We start from the raw sequence: 25,357 nt of genomic DNA on the forward strand, positions 1-25,357 counted from the left end.
TTGTCCCTTCGTTGTCTGCCTCCTTCCCAGGATGTTTCAGAGCATACCCCATTTCTCCCACTCTGTATCACCGGTTGTCAAAACCTGACCATTCACCTCCGTGCTCAGCTTCCTAAGCCTTGTTCAGCTGTTAATCCACAAGACCGTTTCCTCTTATTTGATGATATTTTACTTCTTTTTTTCTTTCATTCTTTCTTTGTAAGATCCTTTGACTTTGCCAAAAGCTGTCTGCAAGCGGAAGGGCCCTTCTCAAGCTGTCCAACTCGTTTGTGCCTTGACTTCTCCACCAACATCCTCCAGATCCGTGAGCTGTGAATTTATGAGAGCTTGTTGGTTGCCATTGGGCCTGTTCTTCCATGTGCCTCCTGATCCGGTCCTTACTGCGGTGTGATCTGCCTGGCGGGTGCACGCAGCCATCCTGCTGGATTGTGCTGCCCCAGAACCTGCTGAGCCCTCCTGGAGATGGGTGGCGTGTTCAGCACTTCCCACTTGTGATGCTGGCACTGATTTAAGCAATCGGTTGTGCAGCACGCTGGTAGCTCAGCAGTTCTGTGTTTGATTTCCTGAAGAACTCATAGGTGCGTTCTGCCGAGCCCCAGTGATTTGTTATTATTCATTTCATTGATTTTTGTCCTAACATTTCTCCTACTGACACTTTTCTTGAGGCAGTTTTTCAAACTAACCCTGTATATAAAACACTTCTGATGCAGGAACCTCCTTAAATTTCTCCTCAGCCAACAGCATTGCAAAGCTTGGATTCATCTTCTCGTTCATTCTTGTGTTCCCTGAATATTTCTGTTGCAACTCAATCATCTTCCGGCTTGATAGGTTCTCTGGCAGATTTCCCATTTCCGAAGTTTTGGAAATTCTCTGGTTTTTTGGCCCAGTTCGCAAGCTGTTTCTCAAGGGCTTCTCTCTATGTTTTATTAGCATTTTAAATGCAGTTTGCCAGAATTTGTTTGGTTTTGGATATTTCCTCACAAAGATAAAGCTTTTGTTTTTTGAAGGTTTGTTTTTTGCTCCTGTAGCATCCTTAGCCACAGAAACTTTCCTTTCTAACCCTTTCAGCTGCTGCCTCTTAACTTCTTTTTAACAACCTTTCTCGCCGTCTCTGAGTTTCTTTGATTTAAATTTAAATCCTGCAGTAGTCGTGTATTTGTTTTTTCCATCCTGGGAATATACTGAAGCTGTGTCTGACCTGGTCACTGTCATTTCAAGTCCCTGGTGGCAGTTTTGGTGCTGAAGTTGGATGCTGCCTTGCCGTCGGGACCGGCCGACAGCCCCACAGTCGCTCACGTGGCTGCTGTTAAAATCAGAGCGACTTGAGAGGGGGAATCGTGTAATTGCAGATTTACAAGATAAGCTATCGTGCCATAAAAATCCCTTAGTTACGTGCCACGGTTCAGCTTCTGAACAAGACAAAGGTCTTGGGTTTTCCTGTGGGGCCTGAGCTGGGAAATGTAAGCCAAGCAAGCGGGTGGGGGCGGAGGGGCGAGGTGCTGCTTGGACGTGTGCTCTGCCCGCCACGCTCACCACTTCTGGCGGGCATGGTATTTTCAAGGCTGTCCCCACCCTTTATAAATTACATGGTTTTAATGATGCACAAATGACTTGGTTGCAGAAATCAGTTGGACCCAGGAGGGGTATGGAGGCACTGAGCAGGCAGGTAGGAATCGGATGGATGGGGTGGGTGTCAGCTGGCACCTCGCTGTGGCTTCTGGGGACAGCAGACCCCTTTCTGCCACCCCTTCTCTGTATTCCGCCTTGTGTGGGTAACAGGCCCGCATCTTGCTTTGCAGCAGGGCTCTTCATCGTTTCTTGCAGACCTCCCAAATCCTGCAATGAACAGAGAAGCTCCACAGGCAGCAGCTTGCTTTAGCGCCTGGCCCGCAGCATCCCCAGAGCAGGAGGGGCAGAAAGCTGGCCTGCAGGCTGCGCTGGGAGAATTCCAGAACTGGCTGGGCTGGGAAAGGCCTTGGATCACCCAGTCCAACCACCAGCCTGGCCCACCGAGTCTCACTGCTAAACCACATCCCTTGGTGCCACATCCATGCATCTCTTGAATGCCTCCAGGGCTCTGGCTGCACGTCCTCCTGGTGCAAACACAACTCCCCCGGGAAGGTCTCTGGGCTGGTGCATTAGGCTGGGGTCACACAGGGATGGGGTGTCCCTGTATGGGCTATGAAGGAAGGCATTTGGGGGGCCCAAATGCTTGCCCCAGTGAAGGGAATCCTTGCGCAGGGGCTAGAGCACGTTCTTAAGCATGGGGAGAGGCACGTCTGTGGTGCTCAGTCCCAGGAAGGGTGCCTGGCAGAAGCTGCATCTTACTTGACAGGGATTGAGCAGCCCTGGAGCACGAAGCTGCAGGAGAACTGGGTTTTTCCACTGCTCACAAAAGTAATTCATTACACACCACGACCTTTCACGAGAGTGCTTGTGTTAGCATCTACTAAAATCCCTTCTGACAGTTCCCAGTCACCGTTTCATGTCTTCTCTTCTGCAGTCTTTTCCCCCGACCTCTCTGGAGCAGAATTGTGTTGTGGCATTTGCTGGTCTTAAACCCTCCATCATCCACAGTTCCAGCCTGGACTTCATCGGGTGTGGACATCAGCGTAATTGAGCCAGGGGCAGCTGTATTTAAGACGGTGCTGATTTTTCATTCTATAACTGCTTTTTTTTTTTGTCCAAGCAGAGTCTAGTCCAGAACTCCCCGTGTCAGACGCGGAGCCTTCAGAGCCGTGAAGCTGTCGGCAGCAATGTTCCTGAGCTCTGCAGATGTTTCAGCAGCGCTAGTGTGAGGTTTTTGGTGCACAAAGCCCAGACCGTAGGCCCTCCCCGTCAGGCAGTTCTTCTGTTTACCTACCGAAAGGTTGCACACCCTATTTTCTCATCTGACCTGGCAATAGGTAGTACATTCCGACTAAAATTTGGTATTATCCTATGCAATTCCTGTGCTGAACCATAGGCACTAGAAATCATTTTTCTCTACGTCACAAGCAACTCAAAACCGGCGCCATTTCACCTAGAGTGCAATTCCCCTCCTGTTCAGCTACCTCTTCTTTCCTAAATAGGCTCTATTCACCCATTCTTAAAATCAGCCACGTGAGTGCTCACATCAGGTTTCAGTCAAACCAAGTAGGTCAAATCCGTGCTCGTAGCAGAGCAGCTCCAATTCCTGATTGTTAACCAAGCCTCCATCTTGCGGCTGGAAGCATCTGCACGTTTCCCCCTCTCATGCTTCCTCTGGGTTTTTCTTCTCCTCACCTTGGTTTTATTGCAGGGGAACAGTCATTTGGGGTCCCTCTTTTTTTTCTGCTAGCACAGGAGACTTGCTCGTCCCTGCTCGCTCATCGTCGGTGCGGATCTGAAGCTGGGAGATCTCTCCCACAGACATACCCAGTGCTTCGGAGCCCCCCGCGGACAGGATTCCTGCTGCGGAGGTGGGAGCTGGTGCCCAGCAGGGTGAGCAGTGGCAGGTAGGGGCTGGGGCTAGGGGAGAGCTGCTGCTCTTCTCTCCGAGCTTCCCACATAAGGCGCCTCAGGCAGGCTGCGTTAACAGCCACGGTGTCCATTTTCTGTCTGTCATTAGTGCATGGCCTTACAGCAAAGGTGCTGGCAGCGGTGGCAAAGCTGCATGCCAAAGGACCCGTTGATGCACCTTGGGATACTGGTTTCAGGCCTGGGTCTCGTCTGCAAAAATTTAGTGGCTGCAATGAGCCTACTTGAGTTAAATTAGAGCAAATTCCCTTCTACTTAAAGCGAGGAATTCCCAGACAAGAAGGCTGTGCCGATTTAATGGGAAGGGATGGCAATCCAGTGCTATTTTATCGTGTTGTTTTCATCTTTTCCTACAGCTGATGACATCTCTTCACAGAAGCTGCCGTGCTGTCAGAAGTTGGGCTTACGGCAAATCATTTTTTTATGAAATTGAACTTTAACCGGCACGCTGCAAGTCTAACATTTGTTTTGGCTGTAAATAGTGCTTTATTTCTAAAGCCTCCCCGATTCTTATTTCAATGAAAAGCTGACATTTTTACTGAGGGGAAAAAACAGACAGATTAAAAATAAATAAATAAATCAGAGGCGCTGTGACATCGTGCATCACTGAGCGGGGTTTGTGGCGAGCCGTTCTGCCCCCAGCCTTCATTATGCTCCTCGTGGTCCCGATGGTGCTCCCCCTGCCCACCCTCCTCCCCGACAGGCAGGGGGGCTCTGGCACAGGGGATTAACAGAACCGCTCGTCTGACCTCCTATTGATAACTCATTAGTGGGCAGTGGAATAAATGGAAACCTCGGTGGTGTAATTCTTAATGAGCCCAGTCAAAGGCACTTGATTTTTTTTTTTTCCTGGACAAAATTATAACTCTCGATGAAAGTGAAAGTGGTGATGAATGTTTGGAGTCTGCGGAGACATTTGGCTTTGCCCGGTGCTCTGATTAAACAATTAGGGTTGTGCAAAAGCCAAACAGCCCCCGTCAGATGGGTGAAATCCTGCCTTATTAAGGCACCTCGGTGCAATTTCTTGTGAGCAGCACAGGAGGGGGCTTCCTTTGGTACCGGTTAGCAGCCTGGCATCTGCCCAGGAGAGGTGCCCTGCCTCGGGCCGGACCCCTGGAGGGGGTGTTGGGGTAGAAGGGCTGGAGCAAGGCAGCACGGACGTGGCCAGTAGCTTCTCAGGTGCATGCTGTCCTGCGAGTCAATTAGGGCCCTGCTTTGGGGATGGGACTCGGTGGTCCTGTAGGCCTCCCCTTTGGGTCAGACCCTATAAACACTAGCTGTGCTGGGTCCAGGTTCATATTCCCAGGCTTACAGTTAATTTCTGACCCCGTGTGTAGGAGCCATATCTGACAGAGCAGGCGGCTCCCTTTTGGCCCTAAAACATCACGGGCGCTTTGGGTGGCACAGGTGAGAGCCTGGCCTGCAGCACGGGGGTACCCCCCCTGCCCGGGGTGGTTGTACGTCACCGGGGGGCCGTGGGGCTGCTGCCCGCACCTCCTAGCACCTGGGCGGAGGAGAGGAGCCAGGACGGCACTTTCTGTTTTGATGAGAAAGGCACTCGAGCTAAATTAGGCAGGCTGTGAGTGCTGCTAGCTCCAGCTGCAAAATGGGGTGATAACCGCCTAACTGCGCCGTTTCCACTCGCCTTCCTGGATCAGGAACCGACCCAGCCCAAACCCAGCACAGCGTGCGAGTGCTGCTCTTTGCTCTTCAGCCTGGAGCAGCTCAGTTCCTCCCTTATTGCCTTGCTTTATTGCGTGGTTCTTCCTTGCAAGAACGGGATTTCAGCCTGCAAATTCCCAAAGTGCTGTTTTAATATTTATTTTCATCTGAGTTCCTATTACTGTGGCAACATGGACTTTGAATTTCATTAGTTTTATGCATTTAAGTTCCCTTTTTAAACCCTCTTAAGGTCATACCCCGCGTGGATAAATGGTAGATTTATTACATTTGAGATTCGGGGTAATGTTTTTCCTTAACAGCTGCAGATGACAGGTAGGAAGGGCACCGAGGCTTCTGCCTTCTCGAGAAACATTTGTGGGCGTTATCAGTGAGCACGTGCACCAGATCCCAGGGCTTTTAGGCAGCAGAATAATTACATAAATTCCTGTCACAGAGGCATTCTTGCTAGCAAAGCGCCCTGGGCTCCAAGCAGCGCAGCAAGGCACGGGTCGGGGTGTGCAGGGCACAGGGCCGTGCTCTGGCACGGGTTAAATCTGGCACCTGGGCTGCCCCACAAGGGGGGAGGCTGGGCGCCAGCACAGAGCCATTAAGCTCTTTAAGTGCTGTCCTTGGGAGTACCAGGAGAGCTGCTCCTAGCAGTTAAAACTCCCGTGTCTTCTGGGGAAGGGAGGTATAAGGGAGGGGTTGCCACAGGCACAGCTCCCCGAGCGTCCCGCTGCTGCTTTTCTCAGGGCTTGGCCTTCCTCAGGTGGTGTTCTTCCATAGATGTCTCTTTTTGGTCTTAAAAGGCTCCAAAACGTGGGTTGTGAGGGGGCTGCTTAGCATATTTCAGCCATCCTGGGGGTTACTGGTTCCTGCTGGGGTGCTTGCAGGGAGCCTCCAGGCTGCCCACGGGCATCTTCTGTGCAACTTTGTGCCCAGCGCTCAGCGCCGAGTGCGCAGAGTAATTCAATTGCATCGCCACTTGGTTGTGTAAGGGAAAGTTCAAGTCAGGCTCTGTTTTGTAAGATGAAGCGCATCCTTCTGCCGACCTGAGCAATTTACCTCGTTTGGGAAAAAATTTTGCTCTGCCTCCACCAGCTGAGCCGGGACTTTGGGGAAGGAGAGGGTGCTCGGGGGATGGCGCTGAGTATGATGTTGGCTGGGCTCGCAGAAATCGCTCAACCTTGGCTCACAGCTGTGTGTTTTCCTGGCATTTCAGCACGCCGAGAAGACCGGAGCAGCTGGACCAGGCGGCGGGACAGCGGTCTGCCTTCCCCTCGCTGGCACCCGGCTCGGAAAGCCCCCGGGAGATGCGCGGCCGCGGGCAGGCGGAGGGACAGCGGAGGATGCTCCAGGTGGATGCGCGGGGCCAGAGAGCAGGGCGCTCGCCCTCCGCGTCGCCCGAGCGGGGCAGCACCCCCACCTCGCCCTACTCGCTGCCCCAGATCGCCCCCCTGCCCAGCAGCACCCTCTGCCCCATCTGCAAGACGACGGAGCTCACCTCTGCCCCCTGCCAGCCCAACTACAACGCCTGCACCCAGTGTCACAGCAAGGTCTGCAACCAGTGCGGCTTCAACCCCAACCCGCATCTCACCGAGGTAACGCCTGTCACCCCAGCCCTGCTCTCCACGTTTTTTATGGAGGGTTGAAGCTCTGTGGGTCGTGAGGGAGCGTGGCAGTCCTGGTTTCCTTCCTCCAAGAAATTGCAGCTTTGCTTTTGGCAGCTGCAGAGCGTTAGAGGCACTGCTGTTGGGCAATTCTCTGCTGGCCACTCAGTGGGTAACTGCAATAACAACTGCAATTGCTGTAACGAGGCGTGGGGGAGTTAAGGTAGTTAAAGGGAAGGGCTAGCCTAGCCCTGAGGTTTGATCTCTGGCTTCATGGTGGGACCTGAGGTGTGTGGCTGCAAGGAGGCCATATGCGTGAAGTTGCCCTCAGCTCGTGGGGCTCAACAGCAGGGGGTGAAGAGAGCAGCAGCTGGCAGTCCTGGGGTGCTGCATGCCACGGGGGATGGTGGTTTTGGGGTGAGTGGAGTGCTTCTGGCTTCCTCGTCCTCAGTGGCCAGTGGTAATCAGCTGGGTGTTGGTTTTTACTGTTGTAAAGATGCATTTATCTCCATGGAGATCATGATAAGGTCTCAGATCCCAGCAGAAGGCTCCGTAGAGGTTGCAGGATTCCTGTTGCAGGTGCCCCAAGAGCTTCACCACGATTAGCACAACCCAAGGGTTGTCCAGAGGAGGTGTTTGCTTTGTCATCCTCTTCGAGGGACTGGCTGCCGGGGGGACAGCAGCTGCTGCCTGGGGTGACTTGCTTTCCTTATTTGCAGTATTCCTTCTGCAGCTATCATACAACAACACAGAAAGGTGCCTGAAGCACTCTGGTGGCACTGAAAAGGGTGAAAGGGAGGCAGCTTGCAGGTTTACATGGTTGCTGTATCCCGTGGTGATAGGAGTCAAGCTATGGCAGTCGCAGAATGGCTGAGGCTGGCGGGGACCTCTGGGTCCATCTGGTCCTACCCCTGCCCCCTATCAAGCAGGGATACCCAGAGCAGGTTGCCCAGGGCCACGTCCAGGCAACTTTTGAAGGTCCCTTCCATAATGCAGGGATATGGGGAAAAGCCACAGAGAACAGAGTGAGCCAGATGCTAGCCAGGGTGTTTCGGCACAGGGATGGGACATGGACAGGTGGAGCCATTTGCCTGAAGCAGCTCTCAAATCCATACCTCTGCTAAAACCACTGCTGTTGTCTGAGTTTTTGGGGTCAGTGCCACGTGTACCCTCTGCCACGCAGCTCAAGGTGAGCACCAGGAGCTCGGTGGTACTGGGGAGCCAGGAGCCCTACCCAAGCTGGGGCACTGCAGCAGCTCCTGAGCATCCGTCCCCTCCAGAGGTCATCTCATCGACTTCTGCTCAAAGCAGAGATCGAGTGAGGTAGCTCAGGGTTTTATCCAGTTGGGTCTCAAACACTTCCAAGGGTGGTGACTGAGCCTGCTGCACTGCCTGCCTCTCCTCCATACAAAACCTTTTCCTCTATCCTGCCTGATCCCTTAAGCCCAGCAGGTGCAGCAAGGTTGGTGCACGGTGTTTCTGGTGATGTGATTTCCTGTGGTTATATTTTCCAGTTGTGTTTGCTTGCAGGTAAATCCATTTTCACAGGAATAGTTCACGTCTCTACTCATGGCTGGGGTAGATACAGCTTTCTAACTTCTCTTTCTGCTTTCAAGGCTGATAAGCAGGACTAAATCATCAGAAATGTCAAATTTTCTAATAAAACCGAAACCAAGGAAACAAAAACTGTTTTACGCAGTACATCCCCTTCTGCACAATCTGTGGCCTGCCAGAAACCACAAGTATGGTGAGATGAGAGCTCCGCCGCTTGCTTGGCGTGGCGCAGCCACGGGTAGCGGTTTCTGAAACCCTTGCAGGAGCCACCAGGTCTTGAAATAAGGTGTTTGTATAAGCTTGGCGTGTCTTAATATCTATAAAATACACGCATGCCCACACGTAAAGAACTAACAGCAGGGTTAGTGTGTGGGAGCTGCAGTCTGTCAGGCTCCATCCTGTCACTTCTCAAGCAGATGTCTCAGACAAGGGCTCACTGTACCCCTAGCAAAACACCTGAACCCTGCAATTAGATGCTACTTTATGCTCCAAAGGATGCACGTTTTTTAAAAAAGACACTTTTATTTCATTATTTTTTTTTTCATACGGCTTGATGATCATTTTATTTTAAAGGCAAGTCATGCGTTTATATCGTTCCTGAGCAGTTGGCCTCTTGGCGTCTGGCAGCGGCGTGTCTCGAGCTGATTGCTTGCTGAGCAAAAATATCCCGTTTGGTTTCTTGTTTGTTGTCTTTGCATTTCTTTGAGCATCAGCTCATTCTTGTCTCGCGGGGCTGGGGAAACAGACGTTCCTGTCCCCTCTCTGTGTCGCTTGGAGTTGTACAGGCAGTTAATCAGATTCTTGCTCAAAATAAATGCTGTCGTAGCTCTCAGTTCTGTCGCGTGCTGGTGTGCGAGTTTTCCCATTCATTCACTAATTTTTCTGAAGGTCAGTGCTCTTCGCTAGGTGGTTATTTTAAGCCTGGGGAAATTTGAAGCAGGGAGCTACCAGAGCATCGTTAAAGACTGGAAGTGAAATGTGAAGAAGTAACGAAATAGTGTGGTAAAATTTATCAGTTGACTCGTGCTCCCATGTATGAAATAGGCTTTTGAATGGAAATGGAGTATTTCAAGTGCAGTCTTGTGGTCCTAATGCTCTGCTAGGATTTTAGAATTTCTCGTTGAAACTTTTCCTAATTTTCCTCTGGCTTTGAGGATTTATTTATTTTTTTGTCAGGCTGTTCTGCAGGACCACCCTGGTACTGCTGCCGTCTCCTCTGTGAGTGAATAGCTCGGTTTTGAGCTAGTACAATAGGTTTAGAAAATCTTTTTTCTCCATCTTTTGCTTTGTAATGCTGTTCGTGTGGCTTCTGTCTGATCCCGCAGCATGTTCATCTGATTGGATTTGCTCTGTTTGGTATAATGAGGAGGCAGGCATCCTATCTGTTCCTTGGGGGGTTTGAAGTGTCATAGCACATTGCTAATCTGGGAAATGTATTTCTTCAGTATTGTCTTAATTTTATTTTTAGGTTGCTTTTAATTCATTTTCTCCCCATCCTAAATAATGTGTTTTTTTTTTGTTTGTTTGTTTAAAAAAAAAAAAAGGTTTTGATTTTAATCAAGAGTAGTGGCACAGCATTAAAATACATGCTTTAATTTGCGTTGAAATGATGCTCACATCTAATAGGTTTGCTTGGGAGTGTTTTAGGATCGTAGGGAATCCTTGCATTCTTCCTTATGTTTCTGTTGTGCTTTTTTCCAATTTAAAATCGTGTTCATCAGATGCAGTTTCAGAGGTATTCAGATACACTCAGTAGATTTTATTTTTTTTTCCCCTGAGCAAAAGGAGCATGTTTATATGTGTATGGCCCTCACCAGGTTTCTTCCTTTGTCACACCCCAGCTGTGGTCAGGAGGACGAGGAGCTCGGCGGCTGGCTTCCAGCAGCGCAGGAGAAGCTCTCGGTGGCTCCCGAGCTGGCTGTGCTGGGAGGGGGCAGCAGCTGTGTTGGTTCAGCAAATCACTTCACAAAGAACGAAAATGAAGGCTGAAAGCCGCAGGAATCGTGAAGGTGCTGGTGTGCTGGTCTTCCAAAAGCCGATTGCTGCACTCGGCGTGTTTTTTGGCAGGTGAAGGTGCCGCCGAGCCCAAACGGTGTGTGCGCGGTGGCATCGCGCCCTGCAGCTGGCCAGGCACACGGCAATGGGTCAAGTCCCCCGTTTTGGGATGGCTTCTGAGGTAGCTGCATCACGAAGCAGGAAAAGCCAGAAAAATCAATCTGTCGTTGTTGTTGCCTTGCAGATCCAGGAGAAATTTCCAAAGGGTTGGGTGGAAGGAGAGCCACGCTAGCTCGATCCCGAGTTGGCTGTTTGCTTTCGCACCGCTTCAGCCAGCTCTGAATGTGATTGCAGGGAATAATGCTTTTTTTTTTTTTTTTTTTTGGTGTGAAAATGTTGTTAGGCCTCCCGAATCTCTCTCCCTGGACCAACAGGTTGTGTGCACGCATTCCCTTCCTTGCTGATGACCTTCACCTCTTAATCCCCTTATCTGTGCGCCGAGCATGCCAGTCCCCCCTTCATCCCGGGTCTGCAGCGTCACAGTGAGGTGCTGCCGGCACCTCCTAGCTGGGCTTTTTTTTCTTTTACTTATTTCTGCTCTCCCTTTTTTTACTGGGGCAGCTAGCACTGAATAGAGCAGCTGGTCTGAAACTGGAGAGCAGCACACTTGCACTTGCCGAGGCTTTCTAAATATAAATGGCTTGCTTGCCTCTGCAGCCACTGCTGCAGGCTGAGCAGGGGCTTCTGCGGGCTGCCTGCAGCGGCGTGCGCGCTGCCTGCTCGATGGATTGCCGTCCAAGCTGGAGCCAACAAAAAAAAAAAGCTCATGAGTAATCGTGGCTGTTCCTTCCCGTGCTCTGCCTCTCGCTCCTCTCTGCAGAGACGGCTCCAATAAGGAAAGATCCACTCGAAGAAAATGTCACGAGCAGCTTGGCCAACCGGTGGCCGGTGACTAATGGGGCTGGCGGTGCTCTCGGTACCGCTGCCGAGGAGCCAACAGCAGGTCCCAGCGTGGAAAGGAGAGGAGAGGAAAGGAGGGAGCACTGAGGGTGCCGGGTGCTGCCCAGCAGCATCTCTTTTGACCTGAATTTTAGCTGATGGCCGTTGTTATTTACAAAGCCACGTGGGCTCCTCACACCAGAAACCCAGCCTGGTTTTCCAAGCTTTCTTGTCCCTAACCACCCTCCTGCCTCTTGCTGGGGCACGGCTGCATTTTGGTGCTTACAGGCTAAAAGGGGATTTAGGTAGTGTGAAAGCATCAGGAATTTCCAAAAATAGCCCCGTGCAGGCAGGAAGGTGTCTGCAAGCATCACAACATCAGGTCACACCCGCCGAGGTGCTCCTCGCAGCTGGAACTGAAGCTCACGGAGCCTTGCTCGTGGCTTTGCCTCCAGTCTGAGACATAAGGTGAGGCTTGGCCCCTGGGCAGCACTTACCGGAGGGGTGTGGTGCTAATTGGACTATGAAAACTGGTTAATTGAGCTCTGATTGAAACGCCCTCTTATCTAGACTGCAAACCTTTTGATCGAGGACAGCCGAAGGGTGGGATTTTTTTCAGCTCTGGATTTGGCTCGCCTTGTAAATATGCTGTGCCGTTGGCTTGGCTTTTTTTTTTTTTTTTTTTTTCTCCGAGGGAAATCAAAGCGAAGTTGTTGCAGTGGCTCAGTAGGAGAATTCAGAGAGGGAAATGTGGTCTTAATGGGATCGGAATAGACCACGCAGCAGGTCTGTGGGATTAAACGTGTGTCGAAACGAGTTAAGGCAGGGATGCAGCACGGCGCTACGACAGCCGGGGGTGGGTGCTGGGGGAAGGCAGCGCTCTGCTGGCTCCGGGAGCTCGTTTCTGCCTGTGACACCCCCGGGCATCTTCCCAGGCACCCCAGGGCCAGTTCCAGCTGCGTGGCTGGGTGCCGGAGCGCGAAGGCGAGGCAGCACCCAGCACCGGTGGGCTTCATTTGGGCACGAAATGTGTGTTGGAACTCCCCCAGGATGGGAAGCAGGCCCAGCGCCGAACTCCTGCTCCCTCCAGCTGCCTGCTCGTCCTCCTGCCTGCAGCCCTGGGGCTGGGCTGGCCGGCTCCTTGCTGCCAGGGGAGGCTGGCAGGGGACAGGGGCGCGCATCGGTGCTGCGGGAAGGGGGTTTGGTGCCCCGCGCCCCTCTGAGCATGACACACCGTACTGCTGCTACAAGGAAGGAGAAGCACAAAGGCTTGGGCTCATGCGTTTAGCAAAGCCTGGCTTATTGTGAATCATCCGCTGTCCTTATCAGAGCGCCACAGACGGCGTTTGCATCAGTCACAGCACAGCCTGCTCGCAGAGTCGGCGGCAGCGCTCTTCCCGTTGAATTGCCGCAAGCAAGCAGCTGTTTGAAGCCCTGTCCCCAAAGAGCAGAGGAGCTTGTCGTTGCATAGAACCCAGCTTTGCGAGATGTGTGGGCTCAGCAAACGTCCCCTGGAAAGGATGCAAACCCAGAGGTGTGCACGTATATCACTGCAAGAGGCTGGCAGCGTGGGGCCACGGCTGGGCTTGGGGCTAGCAAATGGGAGCCCCCAGGGGGGTGTTGGTTTAATGGGGTTTTGCCTGGTGCAGCACACCAGTGCGTGAAGATGTGGGAAGGGGGAGCTGCAGGTGCTGAGCTGCTGCCAGCAGAGCTGGGAGGAGATGTGGCTGCAGCTCCTCGGGGCCACAGCTCCTCCCAAATCAGCGTAAGCACGGCTGTGGTCCACATGTGCTCTGCTCGGTCCCTTCTGCACTCTCCGGCATGCCACCAGGTCTTTCTGTCCTTGGGGACACCTCACGTTGCTCCTGCCCTCCAGGAAGGTGCTGCGCTGTGCTCTGAAGGTCTTGAGCAGAGCGCAGCGCCCAGCAGACGCAGCACAGGTCCAGTGGGAAGGTCTCGCTAAAAACTAGTGGTCAGTGACAAGGTACCCCGGGGACCTGGCAAAGAGTTGAATTCCCTGAGCCTCTGGATTCCTCAGCAATCATAAACATGCTTATTGTGGGGAGAGGCTTGTCCTTGAGCACGCCTGCGTCCATGCTGCCCACGATGAGCAGCCTGTGCTCTCCCTGCTGCAAAACCTGCCAGGCCTGGAGAGCAGCAGCTATGTCCCTGGTGCTTGGTGGAGCTTGGCCTGCAAGCACAGGAGCAGCTAATGCACTGAAATTCGGTTTTACGAACTCTACCTTATGCTCTGCCCTGCCATATTAATTTTCCAGATGATATGATTGTGGCTTTCCTATTTGAGAGCTCTTTGAAAAATGCCACCAAGCCAGCACGCCGCTGCTGCCATCTGTCTTCTGAGTGGCTTCTGGGATGCCGTTAGCAGACAATGGTTATTGTCCTATTGAATTAGGAAGAAAGATCCGCAGGCACTTCTGAAGTATTGCTTTCCATAGGTAACCCTGGGTATTAATCCTAGTTGAGGCTGGGGTCGCGTTGAAGCAACCCTCTGTGCAGATGCTGGGAGCGTGTCCCCAGTGATAAGTCCTGGGGTCTGATGGCTCTGAAGGAGGTGCCCTCGGAAGGTCTCCAGCACCATCACTCGGAGCCCCCACCTCCTCCAGCCTCCATCCGTGTCCTCCTGCTCCGCCGCCACTTCCTCGCTGCACAAAGCACCGGGAGGCCCAAAGGGTGAGCACGTGGAGGCGGTGTTGGTTTGGGTGCAGAATGCTCTCCCTCCTGCTGCTTCCCCCTCACTGCTCCGTCCCTCATTTGCAGCCTGCTGTCCACTCACTGTGGTTCCTCGTTGGCGTTTGGAGCTTGGAGCAAACCAAAGTTAGTCAGGACGTTTAGTCAGGACGGACACAGTGCTCAGCTTGCACAAGGCATCCGCCAGTCCCGTGCCTGTTCTAGCCATGGTGGCAGTGCTGATGGAGGTGCTGAGCGTGTTCAGCACCCAGAGGGGCTGCACTGAGCTCTTGGGCTGCAGTAGGAAACATTTAGGTCATGGAGCCTGCACTGGCAGAAGATGTGTAGCTGTCTGTCACGGCTGTGATGTTTTCATCAGAAATCAAGGAAGGGAAGCTTTTTTTTTTCCCCTCTCTTCTCCTGACAAGTTAATGTGAGCTTCTGTTGGATGCTGGTTGCTCTCAGCCCCTGCATGCCTTCTGCAGGATCTCCAGCTGGAGCAGCTCTGCTCTCCTCCCGAACGCAACGTGCCCGTGCTGAGGTCCCTGGTCCAGGCTGGCTCTGCTGGGCTCCCACCCTGAAGCAGTGGGAGAAGAATGAAGGGACCAGAAAGAGGGAAGTTTTGCTTCTGGGATATATTTTTTTAACCTAGCAATTTTTATTTTACATTTTTCTCTTCTGTAGAAGTTTCTAGATCTGTAACCAAGGGCTCAGCCTGTCCTCTGAGCAGAACAAGGCTTGCAGGACATAGCAGAGTGCTTTCCTATGAAGAGTTTGTGCATCTTTTTGGGGTCTTTTGATTTAAATCTCCATGGCACGCAAAAAAAATCTTGATTTGAATGCCCAGTTTTAATCTTGCTTTCATTTGCATGTGTTAGTATTTTTTTTCCTTGAGGAAGGGGTGATTGCTGTTGTAGATGGGCTTGCAGTTAAGCACCCCCTTTTTGGAGGCGTACATAACAGCTAGGAAAATCCAATTAACGACGGCGTGGCTGTACAGCTATTTGTTCACTTTGAATTCTTTGCAGATTTTTGTGTTAGAAATGGTGTGGTTTTTACTTAGCAGGTGGTGACTAGCACACCGTGTCCTGGTACGTTGGGACGGGAATAGCAGCCCTACCAGAAAAAGGCTGTTCCCACTGGAAGCAGGACCTGGAGGCACACGTGGCCATGAGCTGTGCCAAAGGGGATGCCCTGGAGACAGCAGGAGCCCCGTTCTGCAGCGGGGAGCTGACTGTCACCGCCTCGTGGCCTTGGTGCATGGATGGCTCCTCCAGACAAACGCACCCAGTAGGGAACCGCCAGTCCCAGGCTGTCCTCTGGGGACAGGGACAGCAAGTAGCAGGCTTAAACTGCAAGGAAGTCGTAGGTTAACATGTTGGGACTGCTTGCTGACAGGATGGTTAAGCCAAAGCCCCAATATTTGCCCTTCTAGTGCCCACCCAGTAAACCCACAACTGCTGGGAGGTGGAAGGACCCAATTTGGTGCCCAAGGACATGCAGCAGGGGCAGGAGGGGACATGACCCAGTCCTGCCTCGCTCTGTGGCTGCCTAATTTGTTCGATACCTGCATCTGCTGAGCAGCGTGAAAAGCCAAACAATGGCACAGGCTGTGTGAGTGATTTCAGGCAATTTCGGTGATTTTCTGTGCGAGCGATTTCAGCTGGGGGCAGCTCGTGCCGTTGCTTCTTTGGCCAGTGCTTAATAACAGGAGTTGCTTTTCTTTATTATTTTTAATTTGAGTTGTGGGATGAGCCTTTTCACCCCAAATCATCCCCTACCACGAGGAACTCTTGCAGGATGCCGGTTGGGTCAGGACTTCTTAACGAAGGGCAGGTCACGGCAGCTTTGGGGTGTCTCAGGGCCATCGCATCAGCTCGCATCTTAGCTACAGCCATAGATCTGTGCCTCACCAGTCCTGTGGCTGGCTGGACTGAGAATTATTCGTGGCAGGGAACTTAGGTTTATCTGGAGTAATTGAGTAATTAACTCTGTTTAGGTATTGTGCAATGGCTTGTCTGTCTCCAGGCCTTACGTTCTGCAAGAGCATCCGTTACATATTTAATCCATGGCAATAAAAATGCATTTTGCTTTGCTGCATTGGTCCACTCCAGTTTGTTCCCCTGCCCAAGCTGTTCATTCCAGCTGGTTTTCTCAAAAAAAAAAAAAAAAAAAAAGTGCATTGGACCAAGACAAATGAGGAATAACTTGGCCACTTTAGTCTGGAGAGGATGGGAGGCAGAAATGGCTGCTCTGTGGCCCTCTCTGAAAATATTTCATGCTATTTATGTCAGCACCCAGGATTATCCGTATCATTTTAAAAACTTCTGTCCCACGTGGTTTGTAACGAGCGAAACAGAGCAAAATTAGTTGTGTGACGTCTGTAGATGGGGCAAAACTTGACGCCTAAAAGTACCTTGAGGTACTCAGGCTCACTGGGTTCGTTCCCTGTGCTGCAGGTGCGACCTCCAGGTGCTGTGGTTGTTCAGGAGCATCCCAGAAGAACCAAAAACACGTGATGAGGCTGCAGCAGGGCCTGCTTGGAGCAGCAAATCAGAGCCGTGCAGCAAATGAATGAGGGTTTTGTTCCACACTACTGCCGGAAAAGTGGGACTGCTTCTAAGTTAATCTGCTTTCAGGCTGCGTGTCGAGAGCAGCCCCTGTGCGTTGCAACAGGGGGATCGCGCCGCTGCCGGGCTCAGCTGCCAGCTTTCCCCTTCGTGCCCAGGGAACCCCCTGCTCTGGGCACTGACAGCAGGCCCCTCGCTCCTCCTAGGCTGCTGTTTTAGTTCTGTAGGAGTCAAAGAAGTCTCAGGGCCCAGAGGCTCCCGGTGTTGGGGTGCCTCGCTGCAGGGTACCAGAGCAGCAGCAGAGCAAGGCAAAGCACTCCATTAGGCTTCCCAGGAGCACGAGGGCTCGCGTCGAGGCCCTGCAGCTGCGGGGCTGGGAGCTGCACTTAAAGCACATCCATGCTGCAAGCTCACGAGGTAAAACCCTGGGGGGAAGCTCTGCGCAGCGCCCTGTGACCACATGTGGAGCAAAGCGTCCTCCGAGCACATCTGCGTGCCCGAACCTTTCATGTGCTCCCACGGACGGAGAACAAAGGCTGTCTAAACAGGAGCTAGTGAGGCAGCAAATCGCACAAGAAACATTCCCTAATGAAGTGGAAGGACTTGTCCCTTTGCCCAGGGCTGTGGCACTGCAGGCGCGCAGGGCTGGGCAGCATCGTGCTGTGACGGGGGCCCGGGGAGGAGAGGCTGGGGGCACCCTGGCAGGATCAGAGCGTAGGGTCTGGCTGCAGAAGGGGCTCTGCCACCCCTTGATCCCTCACAGGCATGGGTTTCTTGCCTTCGCCCAGGAGGCAGCAGCTCCCTGAGCACACGGGCAATGGGGACCTGGCAGGGGGAGCACCACCCTGCCTGTAACGGCAGGCCAAGGTTAGTTGCAAAGCTGTTCAGTGATGGTTTGTATTTTATTCATTTTTTAATTTGTTTGCTTAATCTTTGTGTGGTGTGGGGAGGGAGGGCGTGCAGATCCTGTTGTGCACGGGCAGGGGGTGGCAGGGGCGGCCGCCCCGGGGACAGAGGGATGTGCTGTGATGCACGCAGGCAAGGCAAGGCGTCTCCAGCAGCCTTTTTCCTGCCCTGCCTGTATCTCGGCAGCAGTCTCCTAGCAGGAGCACATTGTGTTCACTCTGCTGCCTTTTCCTCTGCTGTATGCAGAAGAGATGGCACCCATTCGTGGTTCCCAGTCATTTTGAAAGCAGCGGGAGAAGACTCGGTCTCAGTTAGTTTGGGGGGTGCTAACTAGACAAAGAGGCTTTCTTAGGGGAAAATTGGTTAATAAATGACTAATAGGATGAAATGGCGCTGTCTTATCCCGCAGCTTGGTTCTCTGGACAAATGCAATTTCCCATCTGTTGTTTGCAGTGAAGGAGATGAGTTTTGGGGGTTTGTTCCTGCTCGCCAGCACGGGTTGATTATTTCCTGGCAAGCGCTAGCACGATGATTACCGAGGGCTTCTGTGGCTTCCCCTTCTGGACAGAAGTGCTGGGGAGTGGATTTTATTTGTTTTGCTATCTTTGAAGAGAAAGCTGAGCATAAGGTGGCTGTTCTCAGAAGTGCCTCGCTGACCGATCCCCTTGCCAGTTAAGAGCCTGAACACCCCTAATTGCATGGTCCTTCCGGAGCGCTGCGTCCTTGTGCAAGCGTGCTTTACATTTTGACCAGGAAACTTCAGCCCACATCCCTGTGTGTACTGGCATGGAGCTGGCATGTGTTTTGGCCCGTCTTGAGGCCACGCTGGGACAGCCATCGGCTCCAGCCTTCCTGCAGGGGAGCCTGCAGAGACCTTGTCCCCTGCTGCTGTCTCTTCTCCTTCGTGCCTGCTCCCCTAGGTGGGACCCTGGCTGGTGCTCCACGTTGCAGCCTCCCAGGGGGTGTTCTACAGGGCTCTTGCCTCACTTGTGTGCAGGTTGTGCACCGATCCAAACAGTGAGAGCTGCTTGCCCTGCTGTGAATAGGTGAGCACTGGGGTAAGCCATCCCTGTGCTGCTACAGGAGAAATGGGCAAAAGGAAATCTTCAGAACAATGTAGATATTTGTATTTGTTGTGCTCTCCACCAGCCAGCCTGAGATGGTGCGGGAAGCCTTCTCTGCGTGCTACCATTAGCTTTGCTTGCTTGTCAGGAGCTCTTCCAGGCTTTGCTGAGCTTTCCCTGCTTTCCCCCTGCAATTCCCACCTTCTGCCTGCCCTGCAGCACCCCCAGCCCCCCGCCATAGCTTGCTGCTCTCCCCCTTCTCTAGCTGGAGGCTGTCGTGTAGTGTCGCCTGTTCTCTTGGATCAGGCTGTTCCTTTAATTGCACGGCGCATAGCTCTGGCAGATTTTGGTGCGATGCTACAAAATGCAAGATGTGCCCCCAGAGAGCTCCTCCAGAGCTGATCCAGGAGGCATTGCAAGGAAGGGACGTTTCGCTGACTCGCTGATTTCTTTAGATGGTGGTTCTTCAGCTGCAGGCTAAGCTGATGAGCTGAAGGCGTGTGAGGACACTCAAGGCATGTCCCTGGCAGCTCTTCAGCTCCAGGAAGAGGCTGGGATGCTGCAGTGTTCCTCTGGGACAGCCAGTAGCACCCACTGATGAACCCCTTCTCCATCCAGCCAGTGATCCCTGGCACTGAGCCTTCCCTCAGGGCAATTAATGCAGTACTTTCATTACCAAATTACAGCCTTGGCTATTTTTATACCACCCTGGCTCTGGAGGGCCCGGTGGCAAGGGAGATGGGACCCTGCTCTTCAGGCACATCTGCTGGGTTCAGCTTTGTGAGCTTGGGCTCCTGGAGGCCTGGAGTTGGAAAGCTCCTTGCTTGCTGTCTTGCAGTTCCCAAATGCGTTTTTCCAGGATTTTCAAATACGTAGAATGTTAAATACATATTTTGGACAACTTGGAGGAAACCCATGTTCCTTTCCTTTGTTTGACAATGAACTTGTCCCGTTTTTCAGCTGGCTGTGCACCCAGTTTCCACATGCTGGGAAAGGAGGGCAGGCTGCGTCTCTCCCTGTCCTGTTCAAAGCGGCCAACATGCATGGGACCTCTTGCTTGAGATCACATGGAGGCTGCTAGTGGCAGCCCAAAACAACCCTTTCAGACAAGTAACTGTGCTCCTGACGTGCCCAATGGCCTCCTGTATGGAGAGCTGTGGCTGCGGGGAGGTGTAAATGGGCAGAGCAGGTCAGGAGCCACCAAGTCTCCCAAATCTCAAATCTAATACTCTCCTGTCCTACTCCGCTTGTCCAGTAGGACAGCCTTCTGTGTCACCTCCAAATGCTCCCAAATAGCCAATCTGTGGTAAAGATGGAATTATTCTTCTTTTTGATCCTAAATTTTGGCTCAAAGAGATCGTGGGTGTTTGCTTGAAGCCTTTGTTTGCAGCTCACTTTAAAGCTCTTGCCTACTGCGAAGGCCGAGCACTGTGCTTGGGAGGCCTTCATGGCCACGTTGTCCTACCTCAGGAGATCCTGAGGAGATCCTCTCCTGCTAACAGAGCTGGGGGCAGGCTGTCTCCACACAACTCCGTAAAAGAGCTGGTGGCAGAATAACGGTGGAAGCCCCCTGAGCTCAACAACCCTCTCCATCACCGTTTCATATCGAGTCGCTTTTACTTGGGCGGCTTCCTGGGGTTGTTCTAGGGGGCCTGGTGATCTGCAGCATGCAGGGCCGCGTGTTGGCCCTCCCTGTGTACCTCTGCAAAACACCGCTCCCCTGTACCGAGCCCACCTGCAGAGGGTCAGGATTTGCCCCCCGTGCATCCCGTGGCACCAGGTGGTTCAAACTTTCAAAGCTGGCGAGATGAGTTTGGGCACTGAGGCCCCTAGAGACGAAAGGCCTTGTAAGTTTTACCTCCGTGAGCCTTGTACCGAGCCCAACAGCATGTGTATAATTTGCTTTAATGGCTAGAAACATCTGCTGTTAAAAATGATGCTTAATATATTTGGCTTCCATTTCCAGTCATTAGTTCTTTTTATGCCTTTTTATGCCTAATTAAGAACCTTTTAGTACCTGATATTGTTTCCTCTGAATGTGCAGCTCTGTCGTAATCAAGTCACTTCTTAATCTTCTCTTTGATAAACTAAAAAGATCAACCTCTTTAATTCTCTCATTTCAGACATTTTCTCCTAAAATTGCTTTTACAGATCCGGTCTATATCTTTTGCAGAGTTGTACTAATGTTTTTTAAATGTCGGTGTTGAACCGTTCACGGTTCTGGAACGGCTCCCTCAGTGCTGGAAGCAGAGGCTGAGCCACCTCCATATTCCCACCTCCAGCTTCGTGCCACCGCATGGAGCCAGCTCAGGTTTGCAGGAAGCAGAGACTCGGCTGCATCCATATTTATTGCTATACCAAACCCTGTAATGTGGCGATATTGCCACAGCGAGATCAGGACCCTAGTAGAGAGGTACCTAAGCAGTGGTAAGCCCTTGTTGTCCTCCAGGTCTGCCAGGTAACTACTCTGAAATCCATTTAGCACATTCAGTATTTTATAGGGCTTTTTTTTTTTTTTTTTTTTTCTTGTCAGCATGTCACTTACTATGAGGTTAAACCACCTTTTGGACATCATGTATATTGCTTCCATTCATTACTAATACCAAATCTGCATTCTCAGCAGAGAATAAAATCAGGTTTGCTTTCCATGACCTATTTTCCCTAAAACCACGTTGACTGGCATATATGCTTGCCCTTCAGTTCTCTGCTGCGTGACTCCAGTGTCATCTTTCTGTCTTAAAGAGATGGCTGGCTGGCCTGTGCAGGTCATACCCTTGCTGGCTTGGTATTTAAGCAGAAGACTCTTGCAGTCTTCTAAAATTCCCTCAGTGCACTTAAAGATTAACATCAGCATGCAGCAGTTTTCTTAGCTCTCTCAGATCTTTTGGATGCAAAATTATTCAGATCTGCCAAATTTAAATATCCTTAGTGCTGGTAGATGTTGTTGAATGTTCGTCTCAGTTGCTAATAAGTTGGAAATGCTTCATCCTTGAGATGAGTATTATCCCGCTTCTTTCCAAATGTTTACCAGCAGTAATTATCGCACTTCCACCATATCTTTCTCATTAGCAGCATTACCTTCTGCATCCAGTAACAGACCTGTGTCCTTCCTCGGGTAGCCTCTGTCCCTGATGCACGCGATAAATCCTTTCTGCTGCTCCCCAACAGACTTTTTCATGAAGTTCCCATGTTTTCATACAGTTTATGTACTTCACAGGTTCTCGTTTCCATCAGTTGATATTGGTGTGCTGAGGTCTGATAATTGTTGATTTTATATTTCCAATTGTGCCCCCCCCCCCCTTTTTTTTTTTTTGCACAGCAGTCACCTTCCCTTTTAGCCAGCCTCGTTCACTCCCTAGTGAGGGATTGGTTCTGTTTCAGAATCATCATTTACACTCCAATGTCCTTTGAACTTTTTGGTATTTCTGCAGTCAGATTTCCTCAGGTGAAGGAGACTAGCATGCTCTGCACAGCCAGTCCAAGGCTGTTCACGGAAGCACAACTTTGCTTCTTGGTACTTCAGAGCGTAGTGGTGACTTCAGCATTCCAGTGATGGGAGCTGGACCTTGAGTTTTGACCTTTTTAGGTTTTCCTCTTCTCCTTGATGGGCGTTTCATTTTGCTGCTTACCCAGACTGTTGGCGCTAAGGTAGAAGTAGTAGGAAAACTTCTTTCCATGTTCCTGCCTCTGTTTCTGTCATGTTTCCTGTGCATCTTCCACCCCTCCGTGGTTGGTCGGCAGGCAAGAAGGAGAGCATGCAGAGGAAGGTGATGCAAGCCAGCCAAGTCATCCCTCATTTCATATGTTTGGGTCTTAACCACCCAGTACTCCACCAAATCAAGACTTTCAGGGGTTGGGTTAGCAACCTTCACTCTTCCAGGATCCTTTCAGTTGTCTTTGATCTGCATAGGCCACACGTCGCGGAGAGGCTGGCCAGGCAGTGCGGTAGCCCCAGGTGAAATCACATCTCAGACATTCACACGGGGAGCCCACCACACCGCTGTACCCCCTCGACTTTTCTCCTCGGTATTCCTCAGCATGTGCTCGCCAAAACACTGATAACTATTTGGTCACTTCTGTCTGATTGGAGTGCTTTTTTTTTCCTGTCTTGGTTGCAAAGCACCATTGATTGTATGCATGTACACATGCAAGTGAGCTTGCAGGCATGCACATGAACCAGGTTTAAGTGAAAAAGCTTCAATTATCCCATTGTTCCCAAGCTGCTGAGCTCAGGACTGTCCTGGTGGCTTGACCCTGACCCGTATTCTGCTTTCGTGGCCATCAGGAGACAGGGGGACCTCCTGGTGTCAGGGAGCACTTCTGCACGGTGGAGATCTGCTCTTTCCCCACTTTCTACCTAGCCCTAGGGTCTTAAAGTGTGGATAAGAAGATTACGCAGAGAGGGAAGATTTGCATTTCTTAGATACTGGGAACTTTGTGGGGGAGAGAGAACCTGAATAGAAAGGATTGGTTCTCCCTTAATCAGAGCTGATGGGGATAGCACGCAAAGCTGCTGGGAGTTCAGGAGCCACTCTCCTGAAATAGCGCAGCGGGGAAAAACGCCGAGGGACAAGAACGCAAAAATAACGTGAGGAGTTCTGCACATCTTCAGTTTGTGGCCCAGAATAGTGAAGGCAAAACCATAAGTTATGAAGTCTAATAAATATCAGTGGCTGTAACAGCCCCGTGCGATGTAGCTAACTGGGGAGGATGCGGTTGGGGTGGCTTACGTTGGGTGGTGCTTTGGGCAGCAGGCAGCACCCCTTGCACGTGGTCACATCGCTGAGGGTCAGGAGGACGGACTGGGTGAGCAGGAGAGACGAGGTCTGAGGAGCTTTGGAGACCCAGGGACAGGAGATGGAGCAGAGCTGGAGAACGCTTTGGTTCTTTTTGGCCCCGTGCTTTGCTTTTCTTGGGGAAATCTTCTGCAAGCAGACCTGGTTATCCTGTGCTATACGTTAATATTTGCATAGCTGCAGAGCATCCCGGGGATTCCTCATATTAGAAGGCTCGCAGCTTTCATACGGCCTTTTAATTAACTTAATTCAGACATTAGTGTGTCACAGGGAACGTCTCTCAAGGGGGGAAGTCTTTCATTTATCTCCACTTAGCCAGGGAGCACTATGTTTTTCATTTGCATCCTCTGGTTTGTCCTTGTAAGAGTGGGAATTAACCTCTCACTCCCAAGCCGGTGTTGTGCCCACCCAGTGGAGCTGATGCGTTGTGGAGAAGCTGCTCCTTCTGCCCCCGCTATCCCTGGACCTTCTGCAGGTCCTGTGCTCACCCCAGAGCTGGCCCTGGCTGTTTTCTGGACTGCTTGTAGATGCCATTCGCTTGCCTTGAAGGGCGCAGGCTTGGGAGGAGGTTTCATGGGGTTAGGGAGACCCCAAGCAAGAGAAGTGGGCTTCCAGGCCCTTCATCCTCCAGCTTCTGCACCCTCATCGAGAGCCCTCTTCCACCAGGAGGGAGCTGGGGGGACGCAAGCCTTATAGCTAGCAAGAGCTTTGCAGCAGAAGCCTTGGAAGCAAAACAAAGCTAATTAAAGCCTGCTTCAGCACATGCCTGTTATGCTGTAGGTACCTGTGACAGATGGGGTCTGTTCCCCATGACTGCAAGATACTTTTGCGAAGAACACAGTGCTGAAATGTTTGCCTGTTTTGTTTTTTTTTTTTTTTTGGGGGGGGGGGGAGGGTGATGACTTAGCTACAGAGGATTTTGCTTACAGAGCTCGTTAGCCATGGCCTGGTGGTGCACGTGCTGGCTGTGCCCTGCTTGCTGACCGCCCCGTGTCCTCTTCTTGCCCCACAGGTGAAGGAATGGCTGTGCCTGAACTGCCAGATGCAGAGGGCGCTGGGGATGGACATGACCACTGCCCCGCGCTCCAAAAGCCAGCAGCAGCTGCACTCCCCCTCGCCGTCTCCGTCCCACTCCCCAGCCAAGCTCCCGGCGGGCCAGGAGAAGACCCCGGCACCCCCCCAGACAAGCGCCCGTCCTGGTGCCACCGCCGCTGCCCCACTGCCTGAGACCCCCAAACCGCAGACGGCTGCACCGCAGAGGGAGCAGCACGGCCAGCCAAAAGCCGCCGCTCCTCAGGAAGCGGCAAGGTCCTCCCCGCAGCACCATCAAGCAAAACCTTCCTCCTCCGAGCAGAGAAAGGCCATGGGAGACCCCAAACCCCCCGCCCCCGGTGCTGGGGCTCCTGAACAACCCCAGGAGGGGCTCACGGGGAAGCTCTTCGGCTTCGGAGCTTCCCTCCTGACCCAGGCGAGCACGCTCATGTCTGTCCAGCCGGAGGCCCCCGCTCCAAGTCAGCAGTCTTCTGGCAAAGTGCCTCCAAAAATCGTCTTCAGCGACGCCAGCAAGGAAGCTGGTCCCAAAGCCCCGGGGGCGCAGGGCCGGGCTGGGGCTGCGCCGGCCGCCAAAGCAGGCAAACCGGAGCCGGGCGTTAAGCCAAAGGAAGTGCCGAAAGCCAGGGTCTTGTGCCCCCTCTGCAAGGCGGAGATCAACGTGGGCTCCGGCGAGCCCCCCAACTACAACTCCTGCACGACCTGTCGGCAGCAGGTGTGCAACATGTGTGGCTTCAACCCGACGCCTCATCTGGTGGAGGTAAGGGGGCTCGCGGGGCTTCTGTCACTCTCTGGTCGCTTAAAATGGGGAAAACGCGATGCATTTTCCATCAGAGGCTGTACGAAGCCCCAGGCAGAAGCAAATGAGGTGCATGCAAAGCTCAGATCTCCCCACGGTGAAAGCAGTGCCGGGGGTGCAGCAACGTCCTGTGTTCTCTGTGTGCTTCCCGTGGGCTGAAGCGGTGAGCAGACAGGGCACCGGGAGGCAGGAGGTGCTGCAGGGCGGTGGCAGTCCCAAAAGTCGG

At 52.3% G+C, this 25,357-nt stretch overlaps 1 protein-coding gene across 6 annotated transcripts in view; it reads left to right on the forward strand.

The window, feature by feature from the left end:
• The window catches only part of BSN (bassoon presynaptic cytomatrix protein), a 69,718-nt gene that overhangs the window by 8,545 nt on the left and 35,816 nt on the right, over positions 1-25,357 (forward strand). For all 6 annotated transcript variants that reach the window (XM_084530359.1, XM_084530358.1, XM_084530360.1 and 3 more), the window contains exons 2-3: positions 6,383-6,761; positions 24,295-25,092. In XM_084530359.1, the coding sequence (XP_084386485.1) occupies positions 6,383-6,761; positions 24,295-25,092 (1,177 nt within the window). The remainder of the gene's footprint in view (positions 1-6,382; positions 6,762-24,294; positions 25,093-25,357) is intronic.

Source organism: Aythya ferina (assembly GCF_964211825.1).
Source record: "Aythya ferina genome assembly, chromosome: 10".
In the NCBI taxonomy this organism is placed as follows: Eukaryota; Metazoa; Chordata; class Aves; order Anseriformes; family Anatidae; genus Aythya; species Aythya ferina.